Genomic DNA, 21926 nt, shown 5'->3' on the forward strand with positions numbered 1-21926 from the left:
TTTTACAATGAAGTCTTTTCAGAACATTGCTCGTGTCGCATTGAAACCAACGGCAAAGAATTGCATGTGACAGGAGTCTAAATTAAGCGATTCAAAGTACAAGCTGACAATTGATCACGCGGCCCTTTTATTGAGATATATTTGCATTCCTTCTGTTTGACATTTTGACTTTTATTTTTTTCGAGTTGATGTATTTTAGGACTTTATACAATGACAACACTTTCTCTTCATTCTCACTTTCCTGATTGTAATGCTAATGAGTCCTCTTCTCCATCTTAAGACAAAACATCCTTAATGCCAAGCGAAATGTTGTCGGATTACAATGTGCTTAGTCAGGCCGTTCTTTCCTGAAAGTGCTCTGTCACTGCCGTGTTGTTTTTGGCCGCTCGCTCCATTCATTTCTCTTTACTTTCGCAGATCTACCCAGGGGCCGTGGAGCTCATGCTCGTCATTGAAGATTTCATTCACATTGTGGGACTGGGAATGAAGGACTTTCACAATTCCTACCTGATGACCGGAAACCTGGGTAAGTACCAGAGGCCTTCTCGTCTTCATGTTTGCCAAATGCGGTCAAAGGTCCTTTGAAAAACAAAGCTCACTGCAACAGGACAAAATCAAAAAGGCATTAAAGGCTAAACGTGGATCCACAAATGTCAATCCATCCGTTTCTTTTCTAACCCAAACCTGTTCAGGGTCAAGGGGAGCTGCTGACCCTCATTAGAGCACTGGGCACCAATCGTGGGTGTGGTGCCAGTCCATCATAGGGCACGTTCACACACACACTTAAATGTTAATTACTACTACTAACAATAATAATAATATACAGTGTAAAAGAGTCGAAGAGACAGTAATAAATGTTGGGGTTTTGCCGGCCCCGTATATTGTACACAAAATAAAGCAGGTCAAAATCATAAACAAACAGTTCATAACGCGACCCCGAGTCCTGGCGTCGCGGCCATTTTATTGGGGAGGAGCCGGAAGTGGAGGAATGCTGGGAAGGACCGTGAGGGAGGATGGGAAGGATGACGTCAGGGCAAGATGGCGGAGGAAGGGCGGAAGTGCCGCACTGCGGTCAAACCCGGCTATGGAGGAGGGAGGTCTTTTTTCCTATAAGGAAGCAGAGGGAGAAAGTTAATACCCCGCCATTCCCTGCCGGCGAATGTTTTCCCAGGTGCTTTCGAATCCGTCCGCGGCCTCCTACTCGCGCGTGCGTGACAACAGTGATCCCCCGCCTATCGCGGAAGTGACGTTCCAGACCCATCAGCGATAGGTGAAAATCCGCGATATAGAAAGACCATATAAATAAACATTTTTGTATAGTTTAAGCCTTAAAATTCCCTTCCCACATGCTTTAAACACATGTAAACTAGTAATGGCGAGCGACATCCGTGTAGCGCTTTCCTTCCTGAAGTAAATCCAGGAGGTTTACCTTCTCCGGAATAGTCGAGGTCTTCCTCCAGCGCTTAGGCTCACTACTACCAGAAGGCTTAGAAGATGCAGGACGCTTAGGAGCCATCGTAGGGCTTAAAACAAAATGAAAAGTTCACAAAAAGTTTGTTCACAACAATCAGGCCACAAGCAGGGTACGTGATACGCAGGGAACTGAGCTGTGTCGGGGACCACGTTAGCAGCAGCCAATCAGATCCCAAGAGAATGAAAATCCCGCCCTGATTGGTTGAGTCTCCTCTTTCAGCCAATAACGGGCTTTGTAAGAAATCATCTGGGTATTGTAAGGCAAAACTCTTTGTCTACTGTAGTGTACGATGTACGTATAAAATTAGATGTGTTCCACAGAAAAATCTGCGATATAGCGGGGGCGCGATAGCTGAACCGCGATATAGCGGGGGATCGCTGTAATGAAGGTATGCTCTGTGAGGGACTGGCACATCATCCAGGGCATTAGTATGTGATGCCACCTGGAAAAGCTCCATCCTCTCAGGACCTTGACCTGGATATCAGCATAACCATGCTTGGTGCTAATACGACTACTTACTACTATTACTACTACTAATAATAAAATACTCTCTTATGGATTAACACTCCGTCCAGGCCTAGTTCTTGTATTGAATGCAGTGCTGCCTGCAAAGACTCTGATATCCCATGACCCTGAACTGAACTTTGGTTTGAGCAGCTGTGATAAAGAATGAATGAATGAATGAAATATTAAAAATAATACTACTACTGCTACTACTAAATAATATGCTTTCATAAACAAAGTATATAATAATAATAATAATAATAATAATAATAATAATAATAATAATAATAATAAAACTCTGTGATAGGGTATGCAATAATAAAACTCTGTGATGGGTTCATCATCATCATCATCCCACTAAAGGCCTGGTATGCATGCATAACTGTATTTAAACCATGTACCTGTACAGTGATGACAATGAAAATTGAAATCTACTAATCTATCATCATCATCATCATCATCAAGCATTAAAACACTATACAGGCCTGCTTCTTGTATTGCATGCAGTACTGCCTGTGAAGGCTCTGATAAACCATGACCCTGAACTGGACTCTGGAGTGAGTCTAACAATGAATAAATGAAATGCAACTACTACTAATAATAATTATAGTAATAATAATACTAATGTTAATAGTAATACTTTTAAGAAGAAGAAGCTCTGTGATGGACTGAAGCACCTTTTAAGGCCTGGTTCTTGTATTGTAGGCAGCATTGCTCCTAAAGGCTCCAGTAACACGTGACCCTGAACTGGACTCTGGTTTTAGCAGGTCTGATAACATACTTTATGAATGTATGAATGATCAGCGCCACTATTACTAATAAAAAGCTCTTTGATGGATGGAAGCCTCATCCAGGCTTGCTTCTTGTATTGCATGCAGCGATGCCTGTAAAGGCTCCGGTAACCTATAAGACCTTGACCTGGACTCTTGAGTGAGTCTGATAATTAATATCTGAAATACTACAACTACTACTACTACTACTGACACTGTGTGACCCTGAGCAAGTCACTTAATCTGTCTGTACTCCAACCAAATGTGCCTCAAAATGTCATACGTCACCTCAGATAAAGACACAAGCCATATAATTATAAGTAATAATAATCATAATCATAATAATATGCTCTATAATGGATTAACACGCCATCCAGGCCTGGTTCTTGTGCTGCCTGCAGTACTGTGTCAGGTTCTACTAGTCCCTGCGTCGTGGTGCATTGTGGGTAGTGCTGCTGCGAATGCCTGCCTTCCAGGTCCAGTGTCCTCTGTTTGACGCCTGGCCTGGCTGCTGTCTCTGTGGATGTTCCAGGGTCTCCCCATTTCTTTGTTTGTTTGAGTTCTTTGAGTTTTTGTCTCTCCCAGGAGCTCCAGATCATCTGCTACATCTCAATGACATGAGCACTAAATTAGATTGGCAACTCTAAGTGTGTTTATTATTGTGCCACGCAAAGGACTGGTGCCCTCTCCATGGTTGCCAACCTCTGGTCTCTCCCCACATGTTCTATGGGGTTTAAGTCTGGGCTTCGGCTGGGCCACTTAGAGACTTGTCCCAAAGCCACTGCAGCATATATATAAAGTCCAACGAGAGAACTACTTAACGGTTTTAGATCAGGTTTTTTTTTTCCAATAATTTGCTTGAACATTCTGGTTTGTTTTGCGACTTCTCTCATTGTGCTAAGTATCATACTTCACTTGCGGCAGCAATTTATTGGCACACATCCGAGAGAGAGGTGCAGCGGGCCGAGGGAAGCAAGCAGGGCCCTCTACCCTCTGCATTTTGGAGCATACCTTGCCTCCGCTTAGATAGCACTACCTGTTTGTCTATTGATTTTTTAAATTTTGTCCCGTTTCACTACTATGCGGGTGGAGCCGCGGGGGACGGCTAGTATATGTATAATTAAAAGAAATGTAGTCCTTATTATAGTATAGTCCTGACTCCCTTCCTATGGACCCCTCCACACAATGGACTTCCAGCACAATACCAGTGCTTGCCATTTACAGACATTCTCAGATGACTCGTCCATCATAGGCTGCATTAATAATGGAGGTGAGTCGGAGTATAGGAAGTTTGTGGAGGACTTTGTCTTGTGGTGCAGGAAGAACAACCTGCAACTCAACATCAGTGAGACGAAAGAGGTGGTGGTGGACTTCCGATATCCCATGGAAAATTTGAGACCAGTCACCATCTAGGAGGAGGACATGGAAGAACATTAGAACATTAGAATACTCTAGATGAGAGCAGGCCATTCAACCCAACAAAGCTCGCCAGTCCTATCCACTTATTTCTTCCAAAAAAACATCAAGTCGAGTTTTGAAAGTTCCCAACGTCTTACTGTCTTCCACACTACTTGGTCGCTTATTCCAAGTGTCTATCGTTCTTTGTGTAAAGAAAAACTTCCTAATGTTTGTGTGAAATTTACCCTTCCCAAGTTTCACAACTGTGTCCCCGTGTTCTTGATGAACTCACTTTAAAGAGGGGCAGAGCTACAAGTACTTGGGGGGGATTCCACTAAAACAACAAACTGGACTGGTCTGACGACACAAAAAGGGTCAGAGCAGACTGGACTCTCTAAGGAGACTCTCAGGTCTTTAGATGTATGCAGCAAGCTGCTGGAAACGTTCTACCAATCCATAGTAGCCAGTGTGGGGTTCAGTTCTGCAGCCTCCTGGGGAAGCAACCTGAGCTCAAGAGAAGCACAATATCTGAACAAACTTATCAGGAAAGCCCAGCCGGCACCATCACAGGTCGAATCCTGGACACTCGGGAAGGTGTTGTGGAAAAGAGGATTGAAAGCCATCATAAAAAATTCCCCTCCATCACCCCCCAGGTAGGCCATCTCTCTTGGAGCCTTTCTAGCCAGTGGCTCATTCCACCACGGTGGGCTAAGAAGGGCCTCTCGGTCTATCAGGAAATTTAATTCTTCCACCTAATGGGCTCATTATGTTTATTTTTATTATTGATTATTTATCAATTGATTGGTTGATTGACCGCATTGTCTGTCCTCTAAGTCTGTATTCTTGTTTTTTATTTAAGTTTCTGCTGCTGTATTCATTTTCTGGTGGTTTTTTTTAGTACAGTATTTGGAACACTATATCATTCCATTTTTCCATGTAACCTTTGGGGGGGTCAGAATGCGGGGGGTCAGCAACCGAGTACTCAACCTCGTAAACTCACAAAGAAAAACGTAAAAAAAAAAAAAAAAGAATAACAAAGCCATTAATAAGAACTAGCCAACCCGCGGCGTACCATACGCCGCATAATCAGGCCGGTTTTTTAATAATTTTTAAGCACAGGGAGAAAATGTAACATTTGCAAAATCGGTAATGTAATAAATCAGCAAGAAAAGCAACATTGTAACAATGCACGGAACGAACCAACACACAATCGTCCGTGCGGCGTAGCGAGGTTGGAGGGCGGTGTGTACAAAGTGCAGGAGCATCTAAGAAGACGCATGTTTGTCGCAGATGTGAATTGCTGTATGTAGCGTGTAAAACACTTTGCTATGGTGCACGCGATCGTAAGCGTCGTAACCGAAAACTCATTTTTTAAAGACTGCTCACTTCATTGTGTTTTAACCTCAGTTGTAAAGGAATGTTTTAATGATCCCATGGGATACCCCTCGCAAACTGTTTTATACGCCGCATATGGCGATTCACCTCCGCGAGAAACATGCCTCTATTAACAGTCAACTTGTGGGAGGGCGGTGTGTACAAAGGGTAGGGACGAAAACAGTGGGAGCGTATGAGTCGCACTTAGTGGCAATTCCACGGTTTGCAGCCCGAATGGGGTTCAACGGCTTACACACGCCGGGTAGACACACACTCAATCTCATGCATAATTATTTATTGACTGGTAAACACTTCTGGAAAGACACGGTTGTCTAAAACAGGTTGGTGTGAGAATACAACAGTAAGTGAATAAAAAGATGGAACTCTGGAGAGAGCAAAATACAACACAATAGTGAACCCGGCATAACAAACGCCGCATAATTATTTATTGATGGTTGAACACTTCTGGAAAGACACAGGGATACCCCTCGCAAACTGTTTTACACACGCATACAGCGATTCACATCCGCGACAAACAAACTGTTTTACACACCGCATACAGCGATTCACATCCGCGACAAACAAACTGTTTTACACACCGCATACAGCGATTCACATCCGCGACATGATTTTTCCTAGATGGTCCTGTCGCGTCCACCCTCGCACTCGAAGCATACACACTGCCTGCTCATGTGCCCGGTCGCAAGGCGCGCCCAGCCTCGTTCTCAAGCATACACACCGCCTGGTCATGTGTCCGCTCGCAAGAGAAACTCACGGAGAGCCGCCCACCAGCTGCCTGTGTGTGTGTCTCTGTCTGTCTCTGGCGCGGCTTTTTCTTGCACTGCCTGTGTGTGAACCGGTCAGGCACAGAGAAGGTCAGCTGCTGACAGAGCGTCTCGACTGTTTCAGGGCCTGCATTGGTGAAGCAGGTGAGGCGGTCATGAAACAGAGGCACAGGGCTTATTGGTTTTTAAAGACTGATTCCTTCATTGTGCTTTAACCTCAGTTTTAAAGGATTTTTTTAAGGATCCCATGGGATACCCCTCACAAACCGTTTCACACGCTGCATATGGCGATTCACCTCCGCGAGAAACACGCCTCTATGAACAGTCAATGTAGCTCGGAGGTACATGACATTAACCTGACCTGCACTGCATGAGGCCTCTACGACAGACGAACATAAATGACGCCATCTTTTCTGTGTCGTCGCGTCCGAGTTGGTGGGCGTGGCCCTGCGAGTTGTCGTCGTATCCAATGGTCTTGGAGTAGGTGGGCGTGGCTCTTTCCTGTGTGCGCCATAGGTGTCTCCCTTGTCGGCGGCTTAGTGAATCCACGCCCCTTCCGGCGTGCTTTTCATGGTTGTCTTGCCTTAGTGAATTATATATATAGATTGTTGGAGGCTTAGAAGGATGCTCTGGACTGGAGAGCACTTCCAGTCTTCTGCTTTATTTATTAGGAGAAGTGTGGGGAGCTAGAGTGGTGCACAAATGGTTGCTTAGCAACAGAAGATTGCATGTTGTCAAAGAGGCGGGGTCACGGTGACAAGGAGGCGGGGTGTTACAGCTACGTCTCCATTCAGGGTTTAAAGCCTGAGATGAGGATGGTAGAGGAAGTCGGTAGCCGGATGTTTGGGAGAATCGAGCAGATTATGGCGATGCCTGGCATTATTCTTGCCAGCCTGACTTTTAATGTTTCGCTTGTTGCGGCTGACACTGATGAATGTTTTTTGAAGTTCGAGAGGTTGTTCAACTGACATAACAATGAATCTGCGCTTGACGGGTTACATTTCTCATTAATGAACCTTGAAGATGTGGAGAAAAAAAAAATGAGACAGGGGTATGAATGCAATGTGAAGGAGTCACAGACGTTGGGGAGCCTTCTGTTTTTATAAAAAAGAATTGTATAAAGAGAAAGAAATTGCATTTTGGTTGTGCTTGACTTGTAACGGAACTGGCGCCCTGTCCAAGGTTTGTTCCTGCACTGTGCCTTATGCTAGCTGGGATAGGCTGCCGCATCCTCCACAATCCTGGTCTGGATGAAGCAGGATAGAAAGTGACATCAGGTCAGGTCTGGTTTGGGAGCAGGCACTGGTACAGCACCTTGCTGCACCCACCGCATGACAAAGCAGCTGGGGATCCCGGCTGGCAACCCCCTCAGGCAGACATGCGGTTCAGTCCCACCCTCCAGAAATGACCCTTTATCTACCGCAGCCAGGTGTTACGTTGACGTCCCCTTGGAGTGGTCCAGCCACTCAGGTCCTCAACAGTGAGCCGGATCACCCTCGGGTAATGGCGCCATACGGCTGTAGTGCTGTAACTGACGCTCCCTCACAATGCAGGTCATATGCCTCATTTGGGACTCCGTGAGCAACACAAAGTCAAACCAGCGATACCCAAGGATTCTCCGAAGAGACACAGCACCAAAGGAGTCCAGTCTTCATCTCAGGTCAGTGGATTGCGTCAATTTTTCGCAACCATATAGCAAGAGAGTAAGCACCAGGACTCTAAAGACTTGGACCTTCGTCCTTTTGCATAGATATCAGGAGCTGCATACACACGTTTCCACTGACCTCATGACTCCCCATGCTCTCCCAATCCATCTACTGGCTTCATAAGAAAAGTCACCAGAGACATGAATGTCACTGCCAAGGTAAGTAAATCTCTCGACAAGGCATTGTAAAAACAGAAGAATTGCTCCTGGCTTGTGTTCACCCTCTAATGGACTGGCGCCCTATCCAGGGTTTGTTCCTGCTTTGTGCCCTATGCTAGTTGGGATAGACTCCAGCAACATGTGATCCTGATCTGGATGAAGCAGGATAGAAAGTGACATCAGGTCAGGTCAGGTCAGGTTGGGGAGCAGGCACCACACGACGAAAAATGTTCAGTTCCAGTCCTTCCCTCCAGAGATGACCCTCTATCTGCCGCAGCCAGGTGCTACGTTGGCGTTTCCTTGGTCTGGTCCAGACACTTGGGTCCTCAACAATGAGCTGGATCACCCTCAGGTAATGGCGCCACATGGCCATAGTGCTGTAACTGATGCTCCCTCACAATGCAGGTCATGTGCATCATTCAGGACTCCATGAACAACACAAAGTCAAACCAACAGTACCCAAAGATTCTCTGAAGAGACGCAGTGCTGAAGGAGTCCAGTCTTCATCTCAGGTCACTGGATAGCGTCCATGTCTCACAAAGAGGGAGCACCAGGACTCTAAAAACTTGGACCTTCGTCCTTTTGCATAGATGTCAGGAGCGCCACACACTCCTTTCCAGTGATCTCATGATCCCCCATGCTCTCCCAAACTGTCTACTGACTTCATAGGAAGAGTCACCAGAGACGAGAATGTCACCACTGAGGTAAGTAAACCTCTCAACAGGGCACTGTAAAAACAGAAGAATTGCTCTTGACTTGTGTTCTCCCTCTAATGGACTGGCGCCCTGTCCTGGGTTTATTCCTGCGTTACGTCCTATGCTAGCTGGGATAGGCTCCAGCACCATGTGACCCTGGTCTGGATTAAACAGGTTAGAAAGTGACATGACATGACATTTTAAGTATAGAAAAGTTGCCTTTTGCTTGTGGTCGCCCTGTGATGACGGACTGGCACCCTGTCCAGAGATTGTTGCTCCTTTGAACCCGCTGCTTGCTGAGGATGGCTCCAGTTTCCCTGCAACCCTGCTGAGGATAAGTGAGTTTGAAAATGGCTGAATAGATGGATAGTTTACATCATGTCAGAGATATTTCTGTCATACTGTGAATAGAACTTTGCATCCTACAGGGATTTTCCTCTTGCACTTTCTTTCCATGCCCACAGCCCATGGGTACCTCACAATACACAGATTTACACCAACCTTTGCTGTTTAAATGTCTTCATTGCCTTAGCTGTGCCAGTCAATGAGTACATGCCAATGCTCCGGGCAACCAGGGCATCAAGCCTCTTCCTGGATGCTGCCACGTTGCTGGATCTACACTTGTTTCCATGGTGTCTCCCGTTCCATGTTTGCTCCCTTGTCCAGCAATCACCCTTCACACAGACTGCACCATGCACTGTAACCGAGAGGGCATAAAAGTGCCCAACAGAGCTGAGGATGTCCTCTCCTACGTGGCATTCTTGTCTCATGATGAGTGATCACTTACTGTCTTGTTAGTTTTGTTTATACCCATTTTATCCACAGCTGGTGCCTAGCGAATACTAGAATGTTGAAATGGTAATCACTACATTCGTCTGGAGCACGCCTTCAAATGTGCCCTTTGCGCCAGCTTAATCTAAAATGAGTTATGATAAGAAAAAACAAAAACCATTAATAATAATAATAAAAATAATAAATTTTATTTATATAGCGCCTTTCCCATTCCCAAATTAAACAATTAATGCCAGCCTTGACTCATTTCCCCACAGTAACAAAGTGCCTGGCATCTGTGTAGGTAAAATTGGCATTCTGGCCAGGTTTTATTGGAAAGTTTCAACATGGTGCATGTTGGTCGGATATGCAAATTATAATTTCACTGTACTCTGTGCATGTGGCTATACTAATATTACTTGTGATACTAATCGAATACATTCAGAGATCAGGAGCAGGAAAGATGGCAGTCGACACCAGCCACCCTAGCAGCCATCTGTTCATTAAACTGCCATCACAGAGGAGGTGCAGGTCTATCACGACCAGAAATACATGCCATCTCTGCAGCTTCTTTCCTCAAAGTATCCATCCATCCATTATCCAGCCCACTATATCCTAACTACAGGGTCATGGGGGTCTGCTGGAGCCAATCCCAGCCTACACAGGGCGCAAAGCAGGAAACAAACCCCGGGCAGGTTCCTCAAAGTATTCAAATCCTAAATCAACTTTCATAAGGTTACTAGACCAGAAGTGACTTGCTGTTCTCATTTAATTTACGGCGTCTACAAAAAGTTTTCACCTCCACCTAGAAAGGTTTCACTTTTTATTGTTGTGCAACATTGATTCCTAGTGCAGTTCATTTGGATATTTTGACGCTGAGCAGCAGAAAATGGGATTTAATTTGAATGTCAAAACGAAAGCCGATCTCTGCCACGTGGTCTAAATGAATTACTTGGACTTATTAGGAAAGGCACACGCCTGTCTGTAGAAGATCCCACAGATGAAATCAAACCATGAGCTCTAAGAATTTACCATGTCTGGCACAGATCTGAGGAAGGTCACAGCACTGAAGGTTAAAAAGAGCACAAGTGGTCTCCAGAATTCTTAAATGGAAGAAGTTTGGGCCCACCATGACTGCTTCTTAGAGCCGAATTGGGGGAGAACAGCCTTGGTAAAAATAAACAAAAGTGGCCATGGACCTGATGGTCATTCTGTAAGAACCTGTGTGGAGAGGGGAGAAACCTCCAGAAGGACAACCACCAATGCAACACTCCGCTAATCTGGACTTTAGGACAGAGTGACCCCCACAAAAGGCCCTCCTCATTAAAAGACACATGAAAGCCTGCTGGGAGTTTACAGAAAAAGGCACCTTGAGGACCCTCAGACTGTGAGAAACAAGATTCTCTGGTGTGATATCACCATGATTAGTGTCAGGTGTTGGGGGAGACTGGCACTACTCCTTACCTGTGCAATGCCATTCCAGTGGTGACGCGTCACGCTGTGTGATTGGAACTGGTAGACTACTTAGGATTGAGTGAAAGCAGTGGCCATCAGAAGGTGGGGACACTGCAGTCATAAAGGGATGGCCGTGGTCAGCAACAATACGTAGGTAGGCTGTGGCACTCAAACAATGCTCAGTTGATATTAAGGGGCCTAAAGTGGGCCAATAAAATATCACAGACACCACTACACCAGCACCAGCAGCCTGAAGCGTCGATACAAGGCAGGATGGATCCCTGCTTTCATGTTGTTGACCCCACCATCTGAATGTCGCAGCAGAAATCAAGACTCGTCGTTTCTCCAGCCTTCTATTGTCCAGTTTTGCTAAGCCTGTAGCCTCAGTTGCCAGTTCTTAGCTGACAGGAGTGCCACCTGGGGTGGTCTCCTGCTGTTGTAGCCCCCCATCTGCTTCAAGGTTCGACATGTTGTACATTCAGAGATGCTCTTCTGCACGCCTCACTTATTTGAGTTCCTGTTGCCTTTCTATCAGCTCAGACCAGTCTGGCCTCCTCTCCTCTGACCTATGGCATCAACAAGGCACTGCCACCTACTGGATATTTTCCCTTTTTCAGACCATTCTCTGTAAACCCCAGAGGTGTTTGGCACGTGAAATTCCCAGTATATTAGCAGTTTCTGAAATACTCAGAGCATCCCGACTGGCACCAACAGCCATGCCACGTTCAAAGTCACTTCAGTCCCCTTTCTTTCCCAGTCTGATGCTCACTTCAGCAGGTGGCCTTGACAAGATCTACAGGCTGAAATGCACTGAGTTGCTGCCCTGTGATTGGCTGATTAGAGATTTGGGTTAACAAGCAGTTACCTAATAAAGTGGCCGGTGAGTGGATGTCTTTCTATGCAAGGCACATATTAAAAGGTGACTTGGGGTGTCTTTGGGACACTAATGAGCACATCAGCGAGACTCGGGCAGGCGTCTCTATTCAGATTTGAAAGTGGCTTTGAAATGCAAGTCACATCAACACGCTAAGGTGAGCTTCAAACTTCAAAAACTACATTGCATTAATTTTTTCGTTTTTTATCAAGAATATGCGGAGAGGTTTACAGCACACTTCAGAGCCAGTAAATAATCCGTCATTCTTTTAGCCATAGTAAATGAAGGCTTTGGTGATTTATTAGATTGTATAATAACATTTTCCAGCAGTAGATTTACTGCCTGCATAGTCAGTGCTGTACAGTGCATATAAAGGTGATTCGAAATTTCATAAATTACACTGTGAATGTATATTGTGCAGATTATTCTTTCTCAAATTAATACATAAAGCAATTATGTAGGGCAAATCTGTCTTCAAGGTAAGCAGCTCTAATGCAATGCTTGTAATTTATAGCCGAACAGAGAGTGCCAAACTGCAGATAAAATTCATAGGAGATCTTCTTTTCTTTAAGTGGCGGATGAGGGTCTGGAAAATATCATCCACCAGCGGCATCGTAAAACGTCTACCTCTCCTCGATTATTTTGAAAATGCTAGGCATCGAGCAACTGGTAAAAATAGAAGATTTATTTAATGAGAAGGGTGATGTGCCTCGACCTTCATGCAAAGCTCAACAGGACAGTGTCATTAATAACGTCGTCCGGATGTGCGTTTTAGGAATATGACATCTTGTTGTCTTTTTCCGGCACGTCTTGTTCTTCAATACTTTTAGCCGATTGCCTTTTCAGGGTTATCCATCCATGCATTGCCTGGTTCGTCCAAACTGGCAGGGCCACCATATGGCAGGGTGCCTGCCAGCCAACTATAAAACTGAGTATACTAACATAATACACTGATACCTGGTTCGTCCAATTTGGTATCCTGCGATGACAGAAAGGAGAGTGCAAAGAAAGTGACCACTTTAATTACAATGGCATGGGGTGGTGTAAATAAATAAATAAAGAAGCAATCCATAAAGTCAATGAGAATGTGGAGGTTAAAATAAATCCATAAATATGCTATAAAAAATCCATAAAACCAAGCGTAAAATCACAGACAGTTCCTTTTAAGACAATGTGAGCCCCCAATGCTTCCTTCTAGTCTCCCCAGCTTACCGTCTATGAATTCCGCAGGGTGGGGAGACGACCTACCAACAAGTGCAGTCAGCCATCCATTCCTGGCTCGAGTCACCAATGCCAGGCCTTAGGCATCCCTGGTGTGCCACGCTGAGCCACACACCCGTCTGAGGAAGGCGCCACATAACGGGCTGCTCTTACTCTCCTGGATTGGTCAATAGGAGCGAACCTTCTCCTCGCCCTGAGGCTCATTCCCAACCTCCTCCTACCTTTAGTTCCTTCGCATCGCCTCTCTTCTCCCGCTCCTACCTTTGTTTCTTTCTTTCTTTGGACCCAAATTTCGCCCTCCAGAACCGCCATAATACTGTGCTAGTGCTGGAAACATTCCACTCGGATTTTGGTCCCTACTGATATGACGACATCATGCAATTGCTGCAGAGACCCTACCCCTAACCCTAATCCTAATCCTAACCACACCTTAATCTTTCTTTCTTTCTTTCTTTCTTTCTTTCTTTCTTTCTTTCTTTCTTTCTTTCTTTCTTTCTTTCATTTCAACCTCCATTCTCTGCTTGCTATTTTCATTTCTCTTTTCTCTAAATCGAGATTGGGCACCAGGTACAGATTCTGGTTATTTTTGGGTACGCCCTCGTATATATATATAGAATAAAACTTTTTATTTTAAAAAGATTCCCTTTTTGGGTCTAGCTGGGGATTTTGATGCTGTTGGGTGGGTTTTTTTTGGAACTGTCAACACTTACGTGCTTCGGGACTCTCAGGGCCGGGATAGACGAGGGGGAGTCAAGCTAAAGTTAGAAAATGGGATTTATTAGAAAATGGACCAAACCTTCACAAAACTTCTCATGTCTTTTCTCAACGTCGTCTCCATCCTTCTCAATGCCACCAGAATAAGAGGTTTTGTCTTGTCCTCGCTGCCACTCGTGCACCCAAGTTATTGTCAAATGTTACTACAGTCACTAGTGCAAGTTACTGTGACTTGCTGGAGACCAACGTGAAGCCTGCTCTTCAATCTGAGCGGCGGGAAATGCTATCTCAAGGGGTCCTTTTGCTGCCCTCACACTGCTAAGAACACCAAGACTTGTCTGGAGAAACTGAAGTTTGAGGTGTTGCCACATCCTCCTTATTTGCCAGATTTGATTTCCACCTTTTTGGACCACGAAAAAAAGCATCTGGGTGGTCGTCGATTCAAGACAAATGATGACGTGAAGAAAGCGGTGCATGAGTGGCTGTGAGGACGAGACAAAACCTTTTATTCTGCTGGCACTTTCAGACAGGTGGCACAAGTGCATTGAGAAAGATGGAGACCACATTGTGAAGTCACATGATCAGTTTTGTGAAGGTTCGTTCCATTTTCTAACTTTAGCTTGACTCCCCCTCGTACTTGACGTTCAGAACGCTTGAGCGCACACATCATGGCTGCCACGCATTCCCAGCGCTCTTTTGACGCGTCCCCAGTTGCAGTGCCAGCAAAAATTTGGGTGGCGTGTGTGTTCAACTCTTTGGTCCATGATGTCAGCATTGTTATTTACTATCAACATCTCCACGGTGACAGACGTGCCCGTCAGAAGAGCTGGCATCAAACCGACAGATTTTTTGGAAGCGGAGGCGGAAACGTGTAAGACAAAATGGAAGCAAATTCGAGAGAGATACATCTGTGCCAAGGAAAGGAATTGGGGACTCGTTCGTTGAAAGATAATGTGGTGTGATGGCAAGCCGCACATTGAGCTCCAACAGGATCAATGTGCATGTTTCAATGTTTGTTGAATGAAGAGGATGCGGTGAAGCAAGCCATCAAACTTGGATGTCGACATACGATGCTTTTCATCATTCATTTCTAGCATCGACAATACAAACGTTGCATACTCTACATCGTAATGACACGATATGTTTAAAGGCCTCATGTATCATCTTCTGTGTCACTGTTGCCATTCTGTTTTCTGCACCTTTGCAACAGCAGCAGAATGCAATGAATACATTATAAATATTTTGTTTCCTGAAGATTTATTCTTTGGATTTGTCTCATCTTGCCAGAGGATGTACAGCTCCTCTTCCTAGGTGGACGTTTTGGCATATTTTGAAACACGTAAACGTATATTTTTGAACTTTTATGACCGTTACCATCTAATTCTTCCACGTGAAGCCTGGCCAGGTGGTCTCATGCCCTCAGAACCCCTGCAGATTTTTTTTTTTTTTTTTTTTTCCAGCCCTCTGGAGTTTTATTTTGTTTTTTCTGTTCTTCCTGGCCATTGGACCTTACTTCATTCTTTGTTACTTAGAATTGCCTAATCTTATTTTTAGATTTTTCTTTTTTCTTTCTTCACCTTGTAAAGCACTTTGAGTTACATCATTTATGTGAAATTGTGCTAGAGAAATCAAGGTTGTTGTTGTTTTAAGTCAGGGGTCCCTTTTAAGGCCTGTGCAGGCCTAAGCTTCCCTGTGGTGGTTGAAGGCCTGACTGCCTGGCGTGAGGTAATACCTGGGCAGGTTAGGGAAGGCCCTGGCCTGCTTTGAGAGACTTTTGGCACGTCTGTGTTTCCTTTACACAACGCTTGATTTCTCCAAGATAACTGTTCTGTCTGTCTCTTTTTGCTCCTTCCATCTCCAGCTCACTTTCTATCATTATAATAATTCCTCTTAACTTCGGTCTCTCACTAGATCAGGGGTGTCAAACTCCAGTCCTGGCTGCAGGTTTTCATTCTAACCATCTTCTTAATTAGTGACCAGTTTTTGATGCTAATGAACCACCATGAACTATAAAGGATCCTCCAATATATAGGGTGGAGGGCGGTGATTGGCAGGTGGCCCCGCCCCTTGGTGAGACCACCCAGAAAATACATGGGGAATAATTTAAGCATTTTCCATTTCCAAATAGACACAAAGAAAAAATGTACATAAGAAGCAAAAGAAACATTAATGCAAACAAATGGCACAAAACTGACAAGAAACATAACTTTGAACCCCAGCCTGGGGGGACATGCTGGCTGAAACATGACAGTAATGTTCTTCCCTAGGGCATACATGTCCAAAACAGTGTAGTCAACGTTGTCAAATCTCCTTTAATATGATTAGATGACTGAAGCAGCATCATCTGTTTTTTATTTCTTTTTATATTTGGTCACAGAATCCAGTGCAGGCACCTTATTTGAGGTTCTTTATGACAGTTTGTAGGGGCGCCTCTGATTCCAGGGCATAAATATGGATTGGACGAACCACTGTTGAATTACTAAGATTTTATTTCGACCATATGTAGTAGCTAAAAGTACTAAAATAATTTGGCTTACCCTGCCTTGAACATGCAATACAATACATTACAAGACCATTTAGTTTGATTTATTTATTTTAATTTTATTAATTTTATTGTAATCATTCCATACAAATAGATCAATTTTTACAAAAAATAGGATTGAAAACAAATCAACCCCCACCCCTAAGACCATTTATTTTAATATAGCCCAAAATCACACAAGGAGTGTTGTAATGGGCTTTAACAGGCCCTGCCGCTTGACAGCCCCCCAGCCTTGACTCTCTAAGAAGACAAGGAGAAACTCCCAATAAAAGCCCTTGTAGAGAAAAAAGGCAGTTCAAAGAGAGACCCCTTTCCAGGTAGGTTTGGGCATGCAGTGGGAGTCAAAAAAAAAAAGGGGGGTAAATACAACACAATACACAGAACATAGCACAAGTCATCCTCAATACAAAATATTATAAGCACTGAGCAGAATTCAACAGTAGATGATATCCCATAATATGATTTGGATTTGTCCATCAAACTGCCTCCCCCTTTTTGGCCTTTCGAAGTTGAGTCAGCTCTAGGCCGGCCTATCGAATGAAAGGACTCCTCTAGCTGATGACTCCTGCGATCCTCCATCAGGGATGACTTTACCTTAGGCAGGCAAATCAACTTGGCAGGTGGGCCGTGGCGCCAAGTGCCACATGTGAGTACCGAGAAGAGAAACAGAATAGGTGAGGGTTAGTCAGTAACAAATTATAACTATCATATTACTTGTGGTTTAGTGCTAATGACTAACAACAGTGATGCAGTCTGTACAGTTAATCAGCAGCTCTAGTCAGGGTGTGCTAAACTGAAGTAGTGAGGATTTAAAAGCTGAGACCGAAGGGGCATCTCTTATAGTAGCAAGCAGACCACTCCACAGTTTAGGGGTCCTGTAACTAAAAGCTCGACCTCCAACTGTTATTTTATTAATCCTTGGGATCATAAGCAAGCCGGCATCTTGAGATCTTAATGTGCGCTCTGGTTTGTAAATCATGATAAGTTCAGATAAGTAAGCAGGACCCTTAACTATTTAAGTCTTTATATGTCAACAGAAGTCGAGCAAAATAACACCTTTTATTGGCTAACTGAAAGGATTACAATATGCAAACTTTCAAGGTATCTCAGGCCCCTTCTTCAGGCGAGATGTAATGGCTAACACGGCACAACACCCTAGTACTATGTTAAAAGGAGGATTTTGAAGTCTGCCCTAAACTTAACTGGCAGCCAGTGTAAGGACTTAAGAAGTGGAGTTATGTGTTTGTATTTTCTTGTTCTTGTAATAATTCTTGCAGCAGTGTTTAGGACTAACTGGAAGCTATATAAAGAGCAATTTTAATAACCACTAGTAGTTACTAGTAATAAATGCAAGAATTAATTTCTCAGTATTCCACTTGTTTAGAAAATTCCTTAATTTCCCAACATGTTTAAGATGGAAGAAACATGATTTGGACAACTTTGTAATGTGAGCTTTGAATGACACGCTAGAGTCAAAGATCTATGTAAGAAAGCTCAGAGCAGAATATACTTTCTGAGAAGGTTGGCATCCTTCAACATCTGCAGTAAGATGCTGCAGATGTTCTACCAGACGGTTGTGGCGAGTGCCCTCTTCTACGCGGTGGTGTGCTGGGGTGGCAGCATAAAGATGAAAGACGCCTCACGCCTGGACAAACTTGTTAAGAAGGCAAGCTCCATTGTAGGATTAAAGTTGGACAGTTTAACATCTGTGGCAGAGCGACGGGCATTAAGCAAACTCCTGTCAATCATGAAGAATCCACTGCATCCACTGAACAGTGTCATCTCCAGACAGAGGAGTAGCTTCAGTGACAGACTTTGTCACTGTCCTGTTCCACTGACAGACTAAAGAGATCGTTCCTTCCCCCACACTATGCGACTCTTCAATTCCAATGCGAACATTAATTTTATTTTAATTCTTTTCATTTTTATTATTATTTAATTTAATATTGTTTCTTTGTATCAGTATACTGCTGCTGGATTATGTGAATTTCCCCTTGGGATTAATAAAGTATCTATCTATCTATCTATCTATCTATCTATCTATCTATCTATCTATCTATCTATCTATCTAAGATAACTCTGAGATTGTGGGCTGATTCAGTAAAATTAACGGTGATTCCAACTGAGTTAAATGACGACAAAATATTGTTGCATGTCAGCTTTACTGTAGTCAAACTTACTTGGGTGTTGCGAATAGGTACGTGCGTGTGGAAGACGCTGCTGCTCTGTGCTTCCGCTCACTGCTACTCCGAAGGGGTGGGGCCTGAGAGAGAGAGAGAGAGAGAGAGAGAGGAGAGAGGGAGAGAAATCTATGGGTTGCCCTTCTTGTACATCAGTTCTCAGAACTAGCACTATTGGGCTAAGCCAGATAAGCTGCCCGAGCTACAGCCATTAATACTGCTTGAAAATGGCTAAATGACTTTACTTTGAGACGATGATTGTCATTGAATGATGCTATAATAAAACAGAAATCAAAGTTTGTTTTTTTTTTTTGATTAACTGCTTGACCTTTGTCGCTGGCCCTGCTCACTCTGCAGGTTCACTTTCTTACATGATAGACCCTACCACCCATGCACAGACAACGACAGGAAGCCCGCTTTCAGAACTCACCCCCTATCCATTCGTCTGCCCGTTTTAAAGGACACTGCCTGCGCCTTCTTTAAAATGCAAGAAACCCTCCAGAAGTGTACGGCCCTCCTGTGAACTTCCATCACATTGACAAAGAGAAAATGATAATCAGTGTTCATTTTCCGAATGGAAAAAAAAAGAAAGAAATTAATAAGTGTTTTCCACTTTGTTTTTCAGAACAGACAGGCTATTGTCTTCATGGTCTCAGCCCGCTCCCCTTTCCAAGCCCCCTAATCAGCTAAGCCTTATTATCAAACACCTTCAATTAACAAGTGGCACATCTAAGACTTGTCAGCCTGTCACCATTCATTCTTTTGCTTTCTTCCCATTCCTGCCATCGCACACAATTTCATACTGCAATTATCAGCATTTGGAACTCTGAGTCCCTGTTTGTCTTAATTACCCCCCGCATGACCAGATAAAGAAGGCTGCAGGAGACACTCACCTCACCCTGCTCAGATCCATGCAGTTACAGCATCGATTTGGAGCTGATCATCTGCCATTTTTCTTCACAAAGCAAACAAAATGAGATTTCTAGGTGCCACCCGTTGGAATAGCTGCAGGTACATTTTACATAAAGGTGCTGCTTCACAGACCCAGTGTCTTACGTTCAAGGCCCTTACCTGGTCGTAGTTTCTGTGGGATCCTTCATTGCAGATTATGGAGAACAGGCATGGCTAGAGCCACCGAGGGAGCCTGACCCCTTAATTAGAAATTGGGGCATGGCAATGAAGGAGTATCTGGGGCTGCTAGAGGGCGCTCTGTTACAACAGACCCAGGCTGGGGTTTTCAAGTCTCATTTTGTATTGGGGCTTTGAGGAGCTTGCAGGGTTTAGAAAAGTGAAAGGACCATAAAGGAGATCCAAATGAGTGCAAAACTATGAGGACAATCTCTGGAGTAATGACTGTGAACATTATTGAATCTTTCTTTGTGATTTTTGTGTGACGTCTTTTTACCTGTTGGGTAAAGATCAGGAGTCAAGAAACAAGCAAAGGTCAAAACAATAAGTCAAAAAGATTAGCCTTCAAAACCGAGTCTTAAACCAAAATCAGAATCAAAAGGCTTGCTTTGCAGACTTTGTCAATTTTAGTAAAGCATTTGACATCCAGAGACTTTGCGGGATCCCCTCAAGGTTGCTGGATATCATGGCCGGCCTATACACTGGTACTGTGAATGCTGTGCAGAGTTTCCCAGTTGATTCTGGGGTCCGTCAGTGGCCTGTTCTGCTCCTACTCTGTTCAATGCCCGCATGGACTGAGTGGTGGGCAGAGTCATGGGGTCCAGCAGCTGTGTGGCATCTGTTGGTGAAGAGAGATTTACTGATCTTGACTTTGCTGACGATGCTGTGATCTGGGGGTCTTGAGAGACTTAGTGAGGGGTCTGAGTGTCCTGATAAAAATCAAGAGCCAGGCCTTTACTGACCTCTTAGGCGCAACAGTGTGTCTGTCTGTGGAGACAGTGTCGACCTCATTGAGAGGTTTACTTACTTACCTCTGCAGTGACATTCATGTCTCTGGTGACTCTTCATATGATGACAGTAGATGGATTGGGAGAGCACAGGGGGTCATGAGGTCACTGGAAAGTGGTGTGTGGTGCCCCTGATATCTCCGCTAAAGGACAAAGGTCCATGTCTTTAGAGTGCTGGTGCTCCCTCTTTGTGAGACATGGACGCTGTCCAGTGACATAAAACAAAGACTGGACTCCTTCAGTTCTGTTTCTCTTCAGAGAATCCTTGGGTACCGTTAGTTTGAATTTGTGTTGCTCATGGAGTCCTGAATGAGGCACATGACCTGCATTGTGAGGGGACGTCAGTTACACCACTACGGCCATCTTCTTCTTCTTCTTCTTTCGGCTGTTCTCATTATTGGTCACCATAGCGATCATCTTCTTCCATATCTTCCTGTCCTCGCCATCTTGCTCTGTTACCCCCATCACCTGCATGTCCTCTCTCACCACGTCCATAAACCTTCTCTTAGGCCTTCCTTCGTTCCCCTTCCCTGGCAGCTCTATCCTTAGCATCCTTCTCCCAATATACCCAGCACTCTCCTCTGCACATGTCCTAACCAACGCAATCTCGCCTCTCTGACTTTGTCTCCAAACCATCCAACCTGAGCTGACCCTCTAATGTCCTCATTTCTAATCCTGTCCATCCTCATCACACCCAATGCAGATCTTAACATCTTTAACTCTGTCACCTCCAGCTCTGTCTCCTGCTTTCTGGTCAGTGCCACCGTCTCCATCCCATATAACACAGCTGGTCTCCCTACCGTCCTGTAGTCCTTCCCTTTCACTCTTGCTGATATCTGTCTGTCACAAATCACTCCTGACACTCTTCTCCACCCACTCCACCCTGTCTGCACTCTCTTCTTCACTTCTCTTCCACACTCTTCATTATTCTGTACTGTTGATCCCAAGTATTTAAACTCCTCCACCTTCGTCAACTCTACTCCCTGCATCCTCCCCATTCCACTGACCTCCCTCTCATTCACACACATGTATTCTGTCTTGGTGGTCCTACTGACCTTCATTCCACTTCTCTCTAGAGCAGATCTCCACCTCTCCTGGGTCTCCTCAACCTGCTCCCTACTCTCACTACAGATCACAATGTCATCAGCAAACATCACAGTCCACGGGGACTCCTGTCTAATCTCATTTATGGCCATGTGGCGCCATTACCCGTGGGTGATCCGGCTCACAGGATCCTCATAAATGACACCCTGAGTGGCTGGACCAGGCCAAGGGGACGCCCACGTAACACCTGGCTACGGCAGATAGATGGTCATTTCCAGTGGGTGGGATTGCATTACGTGTCTGTCTGGGTGGTTGCCAACCAGGATCTCAAGCTGTTTCATCATA

General features: G+C 44.6%; 1 protein-coding gene across 1 annotated transcript in view; it reads left to right on the plus strand.

Annotated features, from left to right (window-relative positions):
• adgrb3 (adhesion G protein-coupled receptor B3) overlaps positions 1–21926 on the plus strand; it is an 868080-nt gene that overhangs the window by 474291 nt on the left and 371863 nt on the right. The window contains exon 12 of the mRNA XM_039737721.1: positions 418–526. Within this exon, the coding sequence (XP_039593655.1) occupies positions 418–526 (109 nt within the window). The remainder of the gene's footprint in view (positions 1–417; positions 527–21926) is intronic.

The sequence above is a fragment of the Polypterus senegalus genome, chromosome 16 (genome assembly GCF_016835505.1).
Source record: "Polypterus senegalus isolate Bchr_013 chromosome 16, ASM1683550v1, whole genome shotgun sequence".
Lineage (NCBI taxonomy): Eukaryota > Metazoa > Chordata > Cladistia > Polypteriformes > Polypteridae > Polypterus > Polypterus senegalus.